This window comes from Ursus maritimus, unplaced genomic scaffold (genome assembly GCF_017311325.1).
Source record: "Ursus maritimus isolate PB19 unplaced genomic scaffold, ASM1731132v1 scaffold_30, whole genome shotgun sequence".
Classification (NCBI taxonomy): Eukaryota; Metazoa; Chordata; class Mammalia; order Carnivora; family Ursidae; genus Ursus; species Ursus maritimus.
In genome coordinates, this window is record NW_024425564.1 from 30,695,372 (window position 1) to 30,712,704 (window position 17,333).

Below are 17,333 nucleotides of genomic sequence, written 5' to 3' on the forward strand. Positions count from 1 at the left end.
AGGTGCAAACATATGCCCCTTTACTTCAGAATTCACATATATTTCAAAAACAAGGATATTTTCATATACTATTGTAGTATAATTACAAAACTCAGGAAATTACCATAGATACACTACTATAAGTTAGCATGCAGACCTTATTCAGCTCTTGCCAATTGTCTTAATAATGTCCTTTAAAGGGAAAGAAAGAACCCAGATGCAAAGTTGGATTCAGGTGTCAGGTTTCTTTAGGCTCTTTTAATCTGGGATATTTCCTCAGTTTTTCCTTGAGTTTCATGACCTCAGCATTAGAATGTTTGAACACCCTCAACCTGTATTATTACTATTATTTTTAAAAGATTTATTTTAGAGAGAACGCGCAGGGGCCGGGGGGAGAGAGAGAGGGTGAAGGAGTCTTAAGCAGACTCTGAGCTGAGCGTGGAGCCTGACACAGGGCTTGATCTCACAACCCTGAGATCAGGACCTGAGCCAAAACCAAGAGTCAGAGGCTTAACTGACTGCACCACCTTGGTGGCCCATATTGCTACTTTTGTAATAACAGCTTTTTTGAGCTATAATTTACACACTATACAGTGCTCTCATGTGATGTATGTAATTTAATGGTTTTTAATATATTCAGAATTATGCCACAATCACCACAATCAATCTTAGAATTTTTTTCATCCCTCCAAAAAGAAACTCAGCACTCCCTGGCAGTTTGTCTCATTTCTTTTACTGCCAGCCGTAGGCAGTCACTAATCTACTTTGTTGCTGAAGATTGACCTATTTCGGCCATTTCATATACATGGAATCATACGGTATTGGACTTTTTTTTAGTCTGGCTTCTTTCAGTACTGTTTTACATATAGTAGCCCCCCCTCCTTTATCTTTGGGGGATGTGTTCCAAGATCCCCAGTGCACGCTAGAAACAGTGGATTGTACCGAACCCTCTATATACTCTGTTTTTTTCCTATATGTACATACCTATGGTAAAGTTTAATTTATAAATTGGTGAAGTAAGAGATTAACAATTTCTACTAATAAAATAGAACAGTTGTAATCGCGGCTATAATAAAAGTATTATGCAAGGCAGTGTGTCACGTAATGTACTATGTGATGTGGTGTGTCTCTCAAAGTATCTTCATGGGGGCGCCTGGGTGGCACAGCGGTTAAGCGTCTGCCTTTGGCTCAGGGCGTGATCTCAGCGTTCTGGGATCGAGCCCCACATCAGGCTCCTCCGCTATGAGCCTGCTTCTTCCTCTCCCACTCCCCCTGCTTGTGTTCCCTCTCTCGCTGGCTGTCTCTATCTGTGTTAAATAAATAAATAAAATCTTTAAAAAAAAAAGTATCTTCGGGGCGCCTGGGTGGCACAGCGGTTAAGCGTCTGCCTTCGGCTCAGGGCGTGATCCCAGCGTTCTGGGATCGAGCCCCACATCAGGCTCCTCCGCTGGGAGCCTGCTTCTTCCTCTCCCACTCCCCCTGCTTGTGTTCCCTCTCTCGCTGGATGTCTCTCTCTCTGTCAAATAAATAAATAAAATCTTTAAAAAAAAAAAAAAAAGTATCTTCATGTACCGGAGTCATCCTACTGTACTCATCCTTCTCGTTGTGATGATGTCAGATGATACTATGCCTACGTGATGAGATGAAGATGAATGATATAGGCAGTGTGACCTAGTGTTAGGTTCCTCTTGACCTCCTGAGGATATGTCAGAGGGAGGACCATCTGCTTCTGGTTGGCAGGTAAATGAAACCATGGATGGGGGGGGGCGCTACTGTATATTATCTTTCCCTTTATGGTGTAATGATATTTCGTTGTATGGGTTTACCGCGTTTTGTTTATTCATCAGTTGATGAGAATTGAGTAGGTTCTACCTTTTGCTTATTTTGAATAATGCTGCTATGAACATTTGTGTATAAGGTTTTATGTAGACATATGTTTTTATTTCTCTTGGGTGTATACTTAGAACTAGGATTGCTGGATCCTATTGTAACTCTGCTGAGCTATTTGAGGCTCCGCCAGACTATTTTCCAAAGCAACTGCACTGTTTTACTACATTCCCACTAACAATGTAGGAGGGTTCCAGTTTCTCTGTATTTGTCTATGCTTGTTGTTGTCTGTCCTTTTGATGTAGCCATCCTAGTGGGTATGAAGTAGTATCTCATTATGGTAAAATATATGTAACATAAAAGTGACTACTTTGATTAATTTTAGGTGTGTTTCAGTGGCTTTAAGTGCATTCACACTGTTGTGCAACCATCACCACCATTAACCTCCAGAATGTTTTCATTTTAACAAACTGAAAATCTAGACCCATTAAACAATAGCTCCCTATTCCTCCATTGTGATTTTGATTTGCATTCCCTGATTGGCTAATGATATTGAACATTTTTTTCATATGCTTATTGGCCATTTGTACGTCTTCCTTGGCGAAGTGTCTATTCAGATCTTTTGCCCATTTTTATTTTTATTTTTATTTTTTTTATTTTATTTTTTTTATTTTTTTAAGATTTTATTTATTCGACAGAGAGACAGCCAGCGGGAGAGGGAACACAAGCGGGGGGAGTGGGAGAGGAAGAAGCAGGCCCACAGCAGAAGAGCCCGACGTGGGGCTCGATCCCGGAACGCCGGGATCACGCCCTGAGCCGAAGGCAGACGCCCAACCGCTGTGCCACCCAGGCGCCCCCCATTTTTATTTTTTTAAAAATTTATTTATTTCAGAGACAGAAAGAGAGTTAAGAGCATGTGAGTAGGGGGAGGGGCAGAAGGAGAGAGAGAGAATCTCATGTGGACTCCGTGCTGAGCCTGGATCCTGATGCGGGGCTCAATCCCACAACCCTGAGATCATGACCTGAGCTGAAATCAAGAGTCAGGTGCTTAACTGACTGAGCCACCCAGGCGCCCCTGCCCATTTTAATTTTAATTTTTATTTTATCATTTTTTTAAAAGTAGGCTCCATGCCCAGTATGGAGCCCAATGCAGGGCTTGAACTCACAACCTTGAGATTAAGACCTGAGCTAAAATCAAAAGTCAGATGCTTAACCGACTGAATCGCTCATTTTTCCCCATTTTTGAATGATTTGTCTTTTTATTATTGAGTTGTGTATTTTAGATACAAATCTGAATCATACTATGTTTATGATTTGCAAAAAGGTCTTCCATTTTCTGTGTTGTCTTGTTACTTTCTTGATGGTGTCTTTGATGTATCAAGAGGTTTTAATTTTGATGGTGTTCAGTTTACCTTTTTCCTTTCGTTTGTGTTTTTGGTGTAATATCTGAAATATTACCATCTAACCTAAGGTTCACCTACATTTATGAATATGTTTTCTTCCAAGAATATTATAGTTTTAGCTAACCCTCAACTTTGTAATTTTTTAACTGCTCCTCCTCCAAGTAATTCTGACCCTTTTTTAGGGATCCTGCTTCTTTCTCAGTCTATGTGCTAAAAGACTGGATGCAGTGATCCCTTTGAGCTAATAGATATCCAGCTGCATAGAATACTTTGATGTTTTCGTTCCACCGTTGGGTTTTCTCCTATTCTACTACTTTTATTCACCGTCTTGTATCCTCAGCTGGTATCTTGGTCATTCATCCCCATTCACTGGGAAATTTGGCCAAATCTTCTTTCCTTGTCCTACCCGTGTCTCCTTTTTCCCCCCTTCTGTCTGTAGAAATAGTCTCTGTTTGCTGTATTTTCTTAGTTATGATTCATTACTATGAACTCACTGCTTCCCCTAAGTTCATTAACTCCCTTATTGTTAAGTCAGGCATATATATTCCAGTCTTTATGTTAACTTATTATTTCTGTAGCATTTGACCCTATTGGGTACTTTCCTCCTCTTTGAACTCTGTTATTCTGGCTTTGATCACATTCTATAAGGAAGCCACAGGAATTCTCTTCATAAAACTAGAAACTAGTGGTTCCAGTGAGGTGAGTTTGTTTGGGACCTAAGATCCAACAGAGATTTACTTTGCCTTTGGTGATTTCTCAAGTTAGTGCAACTACTACCATTATGCTGGGGTTGAGTGGTCAGAGGCAGAGCCGAATCCAGTTGTGTTCTCACAAGTCTTTCCTTAATTCCCATAACATACTGAGGCCAAAGTAATATTTAAAAGAGATTTGCCACTGCACTTTTTAAAAGGTTCTTACTCAGTTGAGTTCATTGCAGCACCATTGTATAATAATGAAAGATTAAAAATAACATAAGGGTCCATCAGTTGGGGAATGGGTGAATGCATTATGGTATATCTATACATGAGATACTAGGCAGCTAGTAAAATAAATGAAGTAGACCTATGAGTTCTGATGCTGTATAGAAGAAAAAATAAAGACACAGGTCTGTTATTTTCTCTCTCATCTATCTGTTTACCTATTTATCTCATAATTTGTAAGAAAAAAGGACAGAACAGAGGTATATATAAATGTTCTGCATTGGGAAATGTCTTGGTATCTACTTATTGAGCTATTATGAAGTCATCTTAGGAGTGGAAATGGAGGATGTAGGATAATATGGGTTACTTTATTTCCTTTTTCTATTTCTAATTTCTTTGAATTTTTTCAGTGAGCATATCTTTCTTCTGTAATAAAGCAATGATTCGAAGATTTTAAGGCATAAGTAATATCAACTTATGACTCATTCTTTTTTGACTTTCTCTCTTCCCTTAGCTTCTTGCACTGTATCTTTGCTTTTTTCATTTTCCTTCTATACTCTAGCCACTGTAACTCAGTCTCCTTAGTGGGCTTCTCCTATCTTAATCCAGTTTAGCCCTGAAAAGTCACCTTTAGTTCCCTGAGAAGCATTCCTGGGTCACTCAGTCACAATTTATTACCTTTCCTCTGTGTTCCATGGCACCCCATGGTGTCTAGGGTAGGAGCTGTTATTATTTGATTTTGTATCCCATCGACCTGAGCACAGTGCCCAGCACACGGTAGACATCCATTAAAAAGGGGCTTCCATGTTAGAATAATAAAGCATAGAATTTGGGGTAGATCTCCTTAATACCAGCATGTCCTTTTGTGTAGGTTGTCATTTCATGCCATTTTTCTTGAAGAATGCAAAGAAGAGAATGTGTGTGTGAAGAGACATGTTTTAATTAAACGTCAGTTTATATCTCAGTATGTGTTGAGTTTATGTTGATAGGGTATGCTAACAGAACTCCAGGCAGTTTATTTAAATGTATTACGATTTCTTCAGTTATCATTGGAGGACAGGAGAGTGGTAATTTCATACTTCACTGTAACACAAAACATTAATACAGAATATTTTTTATAGCATCTCCCAATGCATTAATTAAAGAAAACCTATATTCGTGTGCTTGGAAAATGTGATACACTGACTCAAGCAGAAGGGTAAACACAAATTAATGTTTCTTATCCATGTAAATTGCTTGTCTAACAATTTGTTTTCTTTTTAGGTTCAACAGATAGATCGAGTGGTAGAAGTTGTGGAAGAAACAATTAAAGGTAATTGTTGAAAGTGGGATAAGCAAATGTATATGGTGGTCCCCCCTTCCTTACCTACAGTTTTGCTTTCTGGATACAGTTAGCCACAGTCATCCTATGTCCAGAAGCAGATGATCCTCCTTCTAACTTATCATCAGAAGGTCAATAGTGGCCTTATCCTACATCACAGTGCCTACCTTGGTCACCTGGCTTCCCATCATATCATCACAAGAAGGGTGAATATAGGACAGTAAGACACTAAGAGAGAGAGACACATACACATTCACATAACTTTTATTGCAGTCTGTACTTTTAATTTTTCTAGTTTATTATTAGTTATTGCTGCTAATTTCTTACTGGGCCTCATTTATAAATTAAACTTCATTGTAGCTATGTATGTATAGGGAAAAACACAGTACATACAGGGTTTGATACTATCTGTGCATAGTTTCAGGCATCCCCTGGGGGTCTTGGACTGTATCCTCTGGCTGATAAGAAGGGGGAACTGTTGTATTGTTTGAACTATATTATAAAAATATCACTTAACATTTATTTACATATAAAATTATAGCATTTTGTCCTTGACTGATTCATGCATTGACCAATCTAATACAGGAGGCATATATTTGATTGGCTTATAAATGAGTCAGGTCATAGTCCCTTTTTTTTAATCTCATTTTTATTTTTGTGTGAAATAGACTTCATTTGAGTTTCAGATCAGGAAGACATAATTTAATCAGTTTTAAAATAAGGAAATGAGAGACACCTGGGTTACTCAGTTGGTTAAGTGTCCGACTCGATATTGGCTCGGGTCTTGATCTCATGGTTGTAAGTTTGAGCCCCACGTTGGGTTCCACACCAGGCATGGAGCTGACTTAAAAAAAAAAAAAAAAGTAATTTAAAAATAAAGAAAGGAAGGAAAGAAAGAAATGATTTTATTTATGTGGGTTTTTTTGCAACCTTATTGAGATACAGTTGACATTATGTGCATTTTTTTTAAATCACCTAATTAGTTGCAGTTACCCTATTTAAAATTACATTAAAATTTTTTTTTTTTTTTATTTTTAAGTAATCTGTATACCCAGCATGGGGCTCAAACTCACAACCCTGAGCTCAAGGGTTGCATGCTTTTCCAACTGAGTCAGCCAACTGCCCCTATAAGTACTTTTAAAAGTAGTATTCAGTTTTGATATTCTTCTGAATATAATTTTTGTAGTTAACACTAGAAAAATAGAACTATGCTTTGTTTCGTTAGCCATGGTTCTTCGAACCAGATTCTTATTGAAGTGACTGAGAAATAAATTATCCTCAGTGCTGTGGTTTAATTTTTAAATACTCATGGTCCGTTTTCCTCCGTTAGATTAGTACAAATAAAAACCAGTAATGGAATGTTGACATATTACATGAATTGAGCTGCTCACTTAAAATTTTGTTTTGTTATAAGTGGGAATTGTGTGTTTAAAAAAAAGAAAACGGACTGCTGTCACCACGTTGAGATTCCAACCACACACTTCCCTGCTAGCTTGTGTCTGCCACCTTCCACATGCTGTTCATTTATTTCGACTCCTTGATTTATTGGATGATCGTAGAATGTGAGAATTAGACTATACTTTAATCGTCTTTGAAATTTCAAAATAAAATGAAATACAGTGATTAAAAATGTAAAGCAGTGATCGTTTTGAATAGTTTGTCAAACTGGGTACCGGAGTCCCCACCTTGGAGAGCGTGTGAGTGCTGGCGTTTCTTGTGCAGCTCTGGTGTGACAGGCACGATGTTGAGCCTTTCGCCGGGATTACGTTGTTTAATCTTCACAACAGCACTGTGAGGTGAAGTGGGTGTTAATATTTTCCTCATGCTTCAGACGAGGAAGTTGAGACGTGGGGCGTTCAGCTAGCGAGTGGCAGGGTCGGGACTGGCATCCCGCAGGCGCACTCCAGGCCTGTGCTTGTGAGTCTGGTGCTGCATTCGTGCCGCGGTGCTGTACCTTCTCTCATCTCTCCCACCCGACAGTCACTGTGTTAGTGGTTGACTGAGTTTCTGGAAGTAGTGCTCCAGGATGCTTGCGGGTTGTTGTCTTACTCCTCTTTTGTCTTAAGTACCAGCACCAGGATGGGCACTCAGTATATACATATATATTAAATTAATGGTGATGAAGTTAGCACAGGAGAAAATCTAGGCGACCTGGGGTATGGTGATGACTTTTTAGATGCAACACTAAAGGCTTGATCTATAAAAGAAATAATGGGCAAGGTGGACTTATAAAAATTAAAAATGTCTCCTCTGCAAAAGACACTGTCCAGAGAGTGAGAAGACAAGCCATGAACTGGGAGAAGATGTTGGCAAAAGATGTATCTGATGAAGGACTGTTATCCGGAATATATAAAGAACTCTTAAAACTCAATGACAAGAAAATAAATAAGCCAGTTAAAAAATGGACTAAATACCTCATCAGACACCTCACCAGAGAAGATACATAGATGGAGAATAAGCATATGAAAAGATGCTCCACGTCCTGTGGCATCAAGGAAATGCAATTAAGACAAGATACCACTGCACACTCATATGTATGGCTAAAATTGGATCACTGATAACCGCAAATGCTGGTGAGGATATGGAGCAGCAGGAACTCCCATTCACTGCTGGTAGTAGTTCGAAACGGTACAGCCATTTTGGAAAACAGTTTGGCAGTTTCTTACAAGACTAATATATTTTTCCCATACGATCCAGCAACCATGCTCCTCGGCATATACCCAGAGGGGCTGAAAATTTGTGTCCACACAAAAACCTGCACAAAGATGTTTATTCAATAGTTACCAAAAGTTGGAAAGAACTAAGATGCCCTTCAGTAAGTGAATGGGTGAACTGTGGTCCATGCAGGCAATGGGATATTGTTCAGTGCTGAAAAGAAATGAGCTATCTGGTCATGAGAAGACATAAAGGAAACTTAAATGCACATTACTAAGTGAACGAAGCCAATCAGAAATGGCTACACACGGTGTGGTTCCAACTCTGTGACTTCTGCAAAAGGAAGAGCCAGTAAAAAGATCAGTGTTGCCAGTGTTGGGGCAAGGGGAGGAAGATGAATCAGCAGAGTACAAAGGAATGTTTTAGGGCGGTGATACTATTCTATATGATACTGTAATGGTGGATACATGTCGTTATATATTTTCCCAAACCCATAGAATGTTCAACACCATGAGTGAATTGTAATATAGTCTTTGGGTGACTGTGATGTGTCAGCATGGGTTCATTGATGTTACAAAGGTACCATTCTGGTGGAGGATGTTGATAATAGGGACAACTAGGGGGGTGGTATATGGGAAGCTCTGTACTTTTCTGTGCTGTTTTGCTGTGGACCTAAAACTGATCTAAAAAATAAAGTCTAATAAAAAACAGCCAGTAGTAATATTGTTCTCTGAAGGCTGCCAAATTGCTTGCAGAGGGATTTCTATAGGAAATCATGGAAGGTTTAAAGGTAAACTACATTTTTCTATACTGACCATACTTCTGACACCAAATGTGTAGGTTTTTGATACCAAGCAATTTTTAAAATTTAAACATCACAAATAAGATTTTTTATTTGTCACCATTAAATGTCTGAATTTTAAACAGATTCTTGGACTAGAGGCTCATATCTGTCCGTTCGTTCAACTTTATACTGGTCTCATCCCTGGTAGCTTTTCCAGACCTACTGCCTTCATCATGAAGCTTCATGAGCTTTCCTTTCCCAGTTCAAACTTGGGCTTCTTTAGCATTTTTACTCTTCTAACAAAGACATCATGGAGTGGATGAATAGATGGGCAGCCCTTTTGTATGTCTTTTCCGATGCTGCCTGGAATCTGCTTATTGACCATTCCTTTCAAGTCATTTGTGTGCACGTCTCGGTCATGATTTCTGTCATCGTTTTCTGAATTTGGACCTGTTGGTGCTGAGCTTAAGAGGTCTTCTGAATATGATTGTTGCATTTTTAACTAAAATCAACACAAAATAGATGACATGGTAGTTTTGACATGAACATGTGCTTCAGTCAAAGTCTGTCATTTTTTGACCATGGAGCACATTTTGTCACTGGTAAGATCCACGCCATGCTAATTCACCAGTTTTTGCCCTGAACATCCTCAATAATTAGCTTGAATTTTCTAAATGCAACTTCTTCATTATGCAGATCAGCAAGGCTTACTTCAAAAACGCAACTCTTGGGGCCAACAGATGCAATTTTGGTTCCTTGAGTTCTCGTGACTAGTGTTTTTTCCAGTATTTCTTATACTGAACATAGCTGGTGCTTTCACATCATACTAATCTTTCTTAGAAAATGGATCAACCACTTTCTTCTTGCCTCCCTTTTGCTGCCTTTTGTAAGGTGTTCTTCCGAATTGCCATGGTGCTGCTCAGGGAGCCAAAGGGGCTATACCAAGCAATTTTGACTCTATCTGGAGTGAGTGCAGACCTCACTGGTTAAAGGCTCAGTTCCATTTGAATACCCGCCACTTCAGATGCCAACTGCAAGTCCAGACTGTCACCTGTACTTCTGATAGACCAACTCGAAGTTGGGTTCTCACAACCCTTTACTTAGGTTTGATAATTTGCTAGAGTAGGTCATAGAACTCAGGAAAACTGCAACTCAGGAACATGCAAATGGAAGAAATGCACAGGGCAAGCTATGTGGTAATGGAAGTGGAGCTCCCATGCCTCTCTGGTTATGCCATCCTCCCAGCGCCTCAATACATTCACTAACCTGGAAGCTCACCAAACCCCATCATTAGGGGTTTTTTTGTAGAGTCTACATTATGTAGGCATGCTTGATGAAATCATTGACCATTGGTGATTGAACTCCCAAAGGTGGGGGCTGGGGCTGAAAGATCCAACCCTCTAATTACATCTTTGGTTCCTTCGGCAACCAGCCCCCATCCTCTAAGAGTTATCTCATTAGCATAAATTCAGATATGATTGAAAGGGGCTTATGATGAGTAACCAAAAATGCTCCTTTTACCCTTGTCACTCAGGGAATTATATGAGTTTTAGGGGCCCTGTATCAGGAACTGAAGATGAAGACCAAATATATATTTCCTGTTATATTACAATATCACAGAAGGCCTATCACCTCTGGGTTGAGTTGATTGGGGATGGCTTCTCACCGAAGAGTTTTTGCCTGAGTGGTTTTACTGGGGAGATTGAAATTGTATTTAATGTGAGAGCCCACAATGAGGATGAGTTAAAGATGAAGTTGATGGGGTTGTTCCCTGGCAGATTGGCTTGAGGGTGGCAAGGCTGATGAATTAAGTATTAGTAATGCAGCAGGAGAACTTTGGAGGTGGAAGAAATAATTTTGGTAGGTGCTCTTAGTTGCAGATAAGGAAGCTGAGGTAGGGAAGCTGTCAAGTGAGTCATCATAGATCTCCTGGTTCGTGGGGATCTAGGCCTGCCCGTGAACTTCTGTTCTTCACTTTCTATTGCCAGTATTTCATTTAGTGAAATAATGTGGCATTTGTAGCAGTTAATTAGTCCTTGGTTGACTTTCAGCAGGTTGCTTTTCTGAGGCTCAGTTTCCTTAGTTCAAAGTGGAGAGGATTAAATGGATATGACTTTTGAGATACCTGGGACATACTACAGGATCAGTTTTTGTTACTCTTTATATATTCTTATTACCTCCTTAATACCCAGACTGCTGAAATAATCTAGCAGGTAGAAGTGACTCTTCTTCCCATCTGACTTCGGTGCTACCATTTTCCTGGGGTTATGTACACTCCTGCACGTGTTCCTTCAGTGGTTACCAGTTCCTGCCGAATGAAAGTGTGACTTCTTAGTGTGATCTTAATGATATTTTCCTCTATCCTGTCCTTTTCACTCTTCCGTCCACTGATTCCGTATGTACACCTTTCGCTCCAGCCAAATGTGCTATTTGATGTTTCTTGTGTGGTATTTGCAGCTTGCTCTGTGTTTCCCTGAGGGTCCTGCCCATGAGTGGATGCGTTCTGTTTACTCTTACAGACCCATTCTCCACCCTGACGTGTGTCCATGGATGCGGATCTGTGTGTATTGAGTCAGTAGGACCCTTGCTTTTTGGTGTCTGAGAGGATTTTTCCAGCTGGAGGTTGGAGGTGTGACTTGAGTGTGAGATAGCAGTATTTGTCACGCTTTCTCACTTCTTCCGAGCGTCTGCTGGTTTTGTGCTTTCCTCAGCGGGGGGCCACAGAGCCTGTCAGGTGGCCCACTCTATTCAGCTGTTTCTCCAGGTTCTTCTAACCGTTCCCTTCCTTTGCTTTCTCAGGCCCAGGGGTGGAAACAGCACCCCATTGTTGTCAGCCTGAGAGTATTGCATTGTCTCTTGTTGGTTTTCCTAACCTTGCCAAACCTTAGTAAATAGTCCCTTTATTAAAACCTCTTCAATTATGCAGTGTGCCATCTGCTTTGCTGGGACCCTGATTGATAAATGCTCCATGGAGAAGCGAGTCTTTGCCCAGAAGGGCCAGATGGAATACAGCCTGACAAGAGGATTTTGCCACCACTGTCTTGTTTCCACATTTGATTCCTGTTGGGCTCTCTTCATATGTCTTCTTTGAAGGGGGTTTTGACATACAGCTTCTGCCATGGCCTCTGTGCATTTTTCTTACTGCTTATGGTATATCAAATGATGTTTTAAAAATGTATTAATAAGCTACATTGATGCCCAAAGCATTTAACTCTTGCAATTAACATAAAACCATATAAAGTGTATTCCATTTGTATCTGTCTTGGTTGGAACAAAATGGAAAGTTCCAAGTTATTCTGAATGAGTCTTCCCTATTTTAATAGTGGCCTGAAAATTCCATCCATTCATAGCATTTGCTTTAGGAGAGAACAGGTTATAATGAATTTAGGATTTTCTTCTGTATCATCTTGATAATTCAACAAGGCATATAACTGATTCTGAGGGAAGATGTATGGAGTTTAAAAGATTTACATTTCTTTCTTTCTTTTAAAATATTCATGCACCTTAGTCTTGGTTTACATGGTCACTAGAACCTTTTTTTTTTTTGTATGAAAGCTCTGAAGGGAATATTAATCTGTATTTCTTCTGCTATGTGTACATTATGTCCTCCAAACCCCTCCCCCAAAAAATCCTTTAAAAAAATTCTTGTCTTTGTAAAAATAATCTACTGGATAACTTAAGACAAATGATTGCAAGTAAATATTGCCTATTGAAATTAGAAGAATGTTTTTACTATTAAGTCATATTTCTTCCCCACTCCACCTCTAATAAAAGAGGTCTTCATTGTTATTAATGTGTTTGCTGGTATTTCATTCAGTCTAATTCCAAATGCCTCCAGTGTCGGTAATTCAAGACTTTCCCAATATGGCACAATCTGCAAGTTTAATTGATTTTCCGTTTCCCTTTAACTTCTTAGTAATTGATGCAGTCTTGGATTAGACTGACCTAAATTCCCAGGGTACTTCACCAAATAGCTCCTTCTAATTTAACACATTGCTGTTCATCTTCACTCTGTCGAATTTTGTACTTTGCATTTGGTACGAATTCAGAGTATAAACTTTTTGTGAATTGAGACTGGAAGGCAAAACTATTTCCAGCGTGGTTTTCATACGTGTTAATAACTGAGCGACCTCCCAAACGGCCCGTGGAGATTTCCTTGAGGCTGCTTTCCAAACTGAATGAGTAAGTGAACTGAGCTTGGCTACGTCACGTGGTCCGTCTGGGACGGTATTGGACTGCAAAAGCACGTCTACTTTTTCAGGATTTGTTTTTCAGTAAAATAATGTTATTGATTTTCAAAATATGCTTTGAAGGGACTCTTCTCTGCATCCTCTCAATATGTGTAATCACCGCCACAGTTATATAGTCTGAATATGCTGGGAGGTGTTGCACATTGGTTTTACATATTGGGAATACTTCCCGGTCTCACTGGTGTAATTAAATAAGTGATAACTTCTATCTCGTAATAACTAAAGAAGCCAGGAATTTATGGCTGTGGTTTATTTAGTTTTTAACAATGAGCCTGTTTTATGTACCATGTTAATACATGATTATAGTGTCGCAAACACTGCATTTTGCCACCTTCTTAAATGTGTCAGTTTGTCTTTTCCTCTTCCTTTGCCTCATTCTCCCCTCCTGACGGTTCCCCCAGATTAGCAGTAGGATTCTAACTTTACTTATTTGCCCTCTATACTTCAATGTACATTATTTCTAGAATGAATTTTTTAATCCGTTGTATCTTTTATTTTGTCTAATATTTTTCTTCCTCTAAAGGTTTTAAAACTAAAATAAACACTTAAGTGTGCCCCCCCCAGGTGGATTCTGCTGCTTTATGATTCAGAATTGTTTTATATGTTTTTGGTTTGTCTTTAATTATACTGCTTTAGTATGCTCATCACTTACATTTCCTTTTTTGTTCAAAGATGCATTTTCTTAATGGGTTTGAAGCCACCTTTTATTATTAATGGAATTAATTTTTTATGAAGTCCTGGTCTTTCATTAACTTCTGTTTCTTCATTCTGGGATGGGGCTACAAGGGGGAGGGTACAAGGTGTCGAATAGTTTGTTAGTTTGACGATCTTACTGGAGTTTTCACATAACACACTGTTATAATGGTTCACTGGATTTGATTGTTCAAAACAAGGTAAGGAAATTACTTTCAGCTTGAACCTCTTGGGCTTCCCATGACCCAACCTTCCTATTAGTGGTCCCACTGATCTATCTGGAAATGTAGCCCCATCCTTCCTTGTTTAAATATTAACGAGGAATTGCCTACTGTGAAAATTGGACGTTCATGTTAACTCTTGCATTTTTTTTTTTTTTAAACACAGGTGGGACCATGTCCCTCCTTTACTCTGACTTCTGTGGTGCCCCCCCCTCCAACCCCTCCCCCCAACTCAGAGTAAAAGGCAAACTTGTACAGTGACCTCTAGGGATCGGTATGGGCTGCTTCCTCCGCAGTTTCCACTACTTTCCTCTCCTCCAGCTCTGCCCCCTTTTCATTCTGCTTTGGATGCATTGATCTCTTTGATGTTTCTCTCCCCTCCAGTTTAATGGAGAAATAATTGACATACATCACTCTATAAGTTTAAGAGATACAGCACGATGGTTAGATTTCTATGTATTGTGAAATGATTACCAAAGTAGGTTCAGCCAACCTGTACCTTCTCATATAGGAACAATCAAAAGGAAAGAAGGAAGAAAAATTTTCTCTTTGTGGTGGGAACTCTTAGGATTAACTCTCCTAACAGCTTTCGGGTATGCCATACAGCAGTGTTAGCTGTGGTCATCAGGTTGTACATTACATCCCTAGTACTTACTTATCTTATAACTGGAAGTTTGTACCTTTTGACCACCTTCCTCCAGTTGCCTCTTCTCTCCTCCACTGCCCCCCCGCCCATGGTAACCACAAATCTGATCTCTTTTATTATGAGTTGTTTTTTTTTTTCCCTCTTCTTCCTCTTCTCAATCCCCTCATATAAGTGAGATCATACAGTATTTGTCTTTCGTAGTTCACTCAGCAGAATGCCTTCAGGGTCCACCCATGTAATTGCAAATGGTAGGATTTCCTTATTTTTTTGTGGCTGAATAATATTCCATTGTGAATATATACCACAACTTCTTTATCCATTCATCCATTGATGGATACTTAACATAGTTTCTGTGTCTTAGCTCTTGTAAATAATACTGCTTAAAATATGGGAGTGCAGATATCTTTGTGAGTCAGTGTTTTTAATCACCTTTGGATGTATTTTTAGAAGTGGAATATGCTAGATCCTATGGTAGTTCTAGTTTTAATTTTTTGAGGATCCTCCATAGTGTTTTCCATACCATTTATAATCCTACCAGCAGTGCACAAGGGTTGCCTTTTTTCCACATGCTTACCATCATTTATCTCTTGTGTATTTTGATGATGGTCATTCTAATAGGTGTGAGGTGGTATCTCATTGTGTCTTTAATTTGCATTTCCCTAATGACGAGGGATGAAAGGTAGTATAGACATTTTTTTCCCCAATGGCTTTCTTTTTTTTATTATAATATTTTTTTATTATGTTAGTCACCATACAGTACATCCCTGGTTTCCGATGTAAAGTTCGATGATTCATTAGTTGCGTGTAACACCCAGCGCACCATGCAATACGTGCCCTCCTTACTACCCATCACCACTCTGTCCCATTCCCCCACCCCCTCCCCTCTGAAGCCCTCAGTTTGTTTCTCAGAGTCCATAGTCTCTCATGCTTCATTCCCCCTTCTGATTACCCCCCTTTCTTTATCCCTTTCTTCCCCTACTGATCTTCCTAGTTCTTATGTTCCATAGATGAGAGAAACCATATGATATTGTCTTTCTCTGCTTGACTTATTTCACTTAGCATTATCTCCTCCAGTGCCATCCATGTTGCAGCAAATGTTGAGAAATCGTTCTTTTTGATAGCTGAGTAATATTCCATTGGTAGTATAGACATTTTAACAACATTTGTTCTTCCAAACCATGAGCATGGAATGTCTTTCCATTTCTTTGTGTCATCTTGAATTTCTTTCATTAGTGTTTTATAGTTTTCAGAGTACAGATCTTTCACCTCTTTGACTAAGTTTATTTCTAGATATTTTATTGTTTTTGATGCAATTATAAATGGGATTGTTTTCTTTTTCTTTTTTCTTTCTTTTTTCCTTTTTTTTTTTTTTTTTAACTGGTTCAGGATTGTTTTTATTTTCAGAGCCTGCAACAGTTGGTCAGCAATGCTAGCTAAGCTGGTACGATCTGAAGGCCATCCCACTTCCCTTTCCAGGTGTTCACCAACAGAATCCCTACAAACAAGATTAGAGATCAATTGAGATGTATCTCCATGTGTGGTGAGAGGGAGAAGAGGCCTTCCTCTCTCCTCATGTTCCCCTTCTCCCCAATTACTTTTTCTAACAAGATTGTTTTCTAGCCAAGTGCAACTCAAACTCATAACAGCTACCAGCCATCTTCAATACCACTGCTTCTAGAATGAGGAAGCAAAGTAAGACAAGAGTGGGATTGTTTTCTTAATTTCAATTTCTGTACATTGATTTTGTATCCTGCGACTTTACTGAATTCATTTATCAGTTCTAGTAGTTTTTTGGTGAAGGTTTTTTGGTTTTCTGTTTCTAGTATCATGTTATCTGCAAATAGAGTTTACTTCTTCCTTAACCAGTTTTTGGATGCCTTTTATTTTTTTAAGTTGTCTAATTGCTGTGGCTAGGACTTCTGGTTCTGTGTTGAATGAAAGAAGTAAGAGTGGACATTCTTTTCTTGTTCCTGACCTTGAGGGTAAAGCTGTCAGTTTTTCAGCATTGTGTATGATGTTGGCTGTGGGTTTGTTATATGTGGCCTTTTTTAGGTTGAGATATGTTCCCTCTAGACCTGCTTTGCAGAGGGTTTCTATCATGAATGGATGCTGTCCTTTGTTGAATGCTTTTTCTGCATCTATTGAAATGATCATATGGTTTTTTTCCTTTCTCTTATTGATGTGATGTATCACGTTGATTGTTTTGCAAATATTAAACCACCCTTGTATCTGGGAATAAATCTCCCTAAATAAATCATGATATATGATTTTTTAAATATATTGTTGGTTTTGACTGGCTAATATTTTGCTGATGATTTTTGCATCCATATTAATGAGAGGTATTGGCCTGTAGTTCTCTTTTTTATGGTGTCTATCTGATTTTGGTATTAGGGTGATATTGGCCTTATAGAATGAATTTGGAAGCTTTCCTTTCTCAAGTTTTTTGGAACAGTTTGAGAAGAATAGCTATTAAAATAGCTATTTCTTCTTGAAATATTTGGTAGAATTTGCCTGTGAAACTCTCTGGTCCTGGACTTTTGCTTTTTGGGAGTTTTTTGATTACTGGTTCAGTTTCATTGCTGGTCATTGGTCTGTTAAAATTTTCTATTTTTTCCTGCTTTAGTTTTGGTAGGT

General features: G+C 39.0%; 1 protein-coding gene and 1 pseudogene across 3 annotated transcripts in view; one reads left to right on the forward strand and one right to left on the reverse strand.

Moving 5' to 3' along the window:
- Positions 1 to 17,333, forward strand: part of CDKAL1 (CDK5 regulatory subunit associated protein 1 like 1) — a 624,642-nt gene that overhangs the window by 183,532 nt on the left and 423,777 nt on the right. For all 3 annotated transcript variants that reach the window (XM_008707717.2, XM_040645106.1, XM_008707718.2), the window contains one exon: positions 5,393 to 5,441. In XM_008707717.2, the coding sequence (XP_008705939.1) occupies positions 5,393 to 5,441 (49 nt within the window). The remainder of the gene's footprint in view (positions 1 to 5,392; positions 5,442 to 17,333) is intronic.
- Positions 8,973 to 11,437, reverse strand: LOC103678380 (annotated as a pseudogene).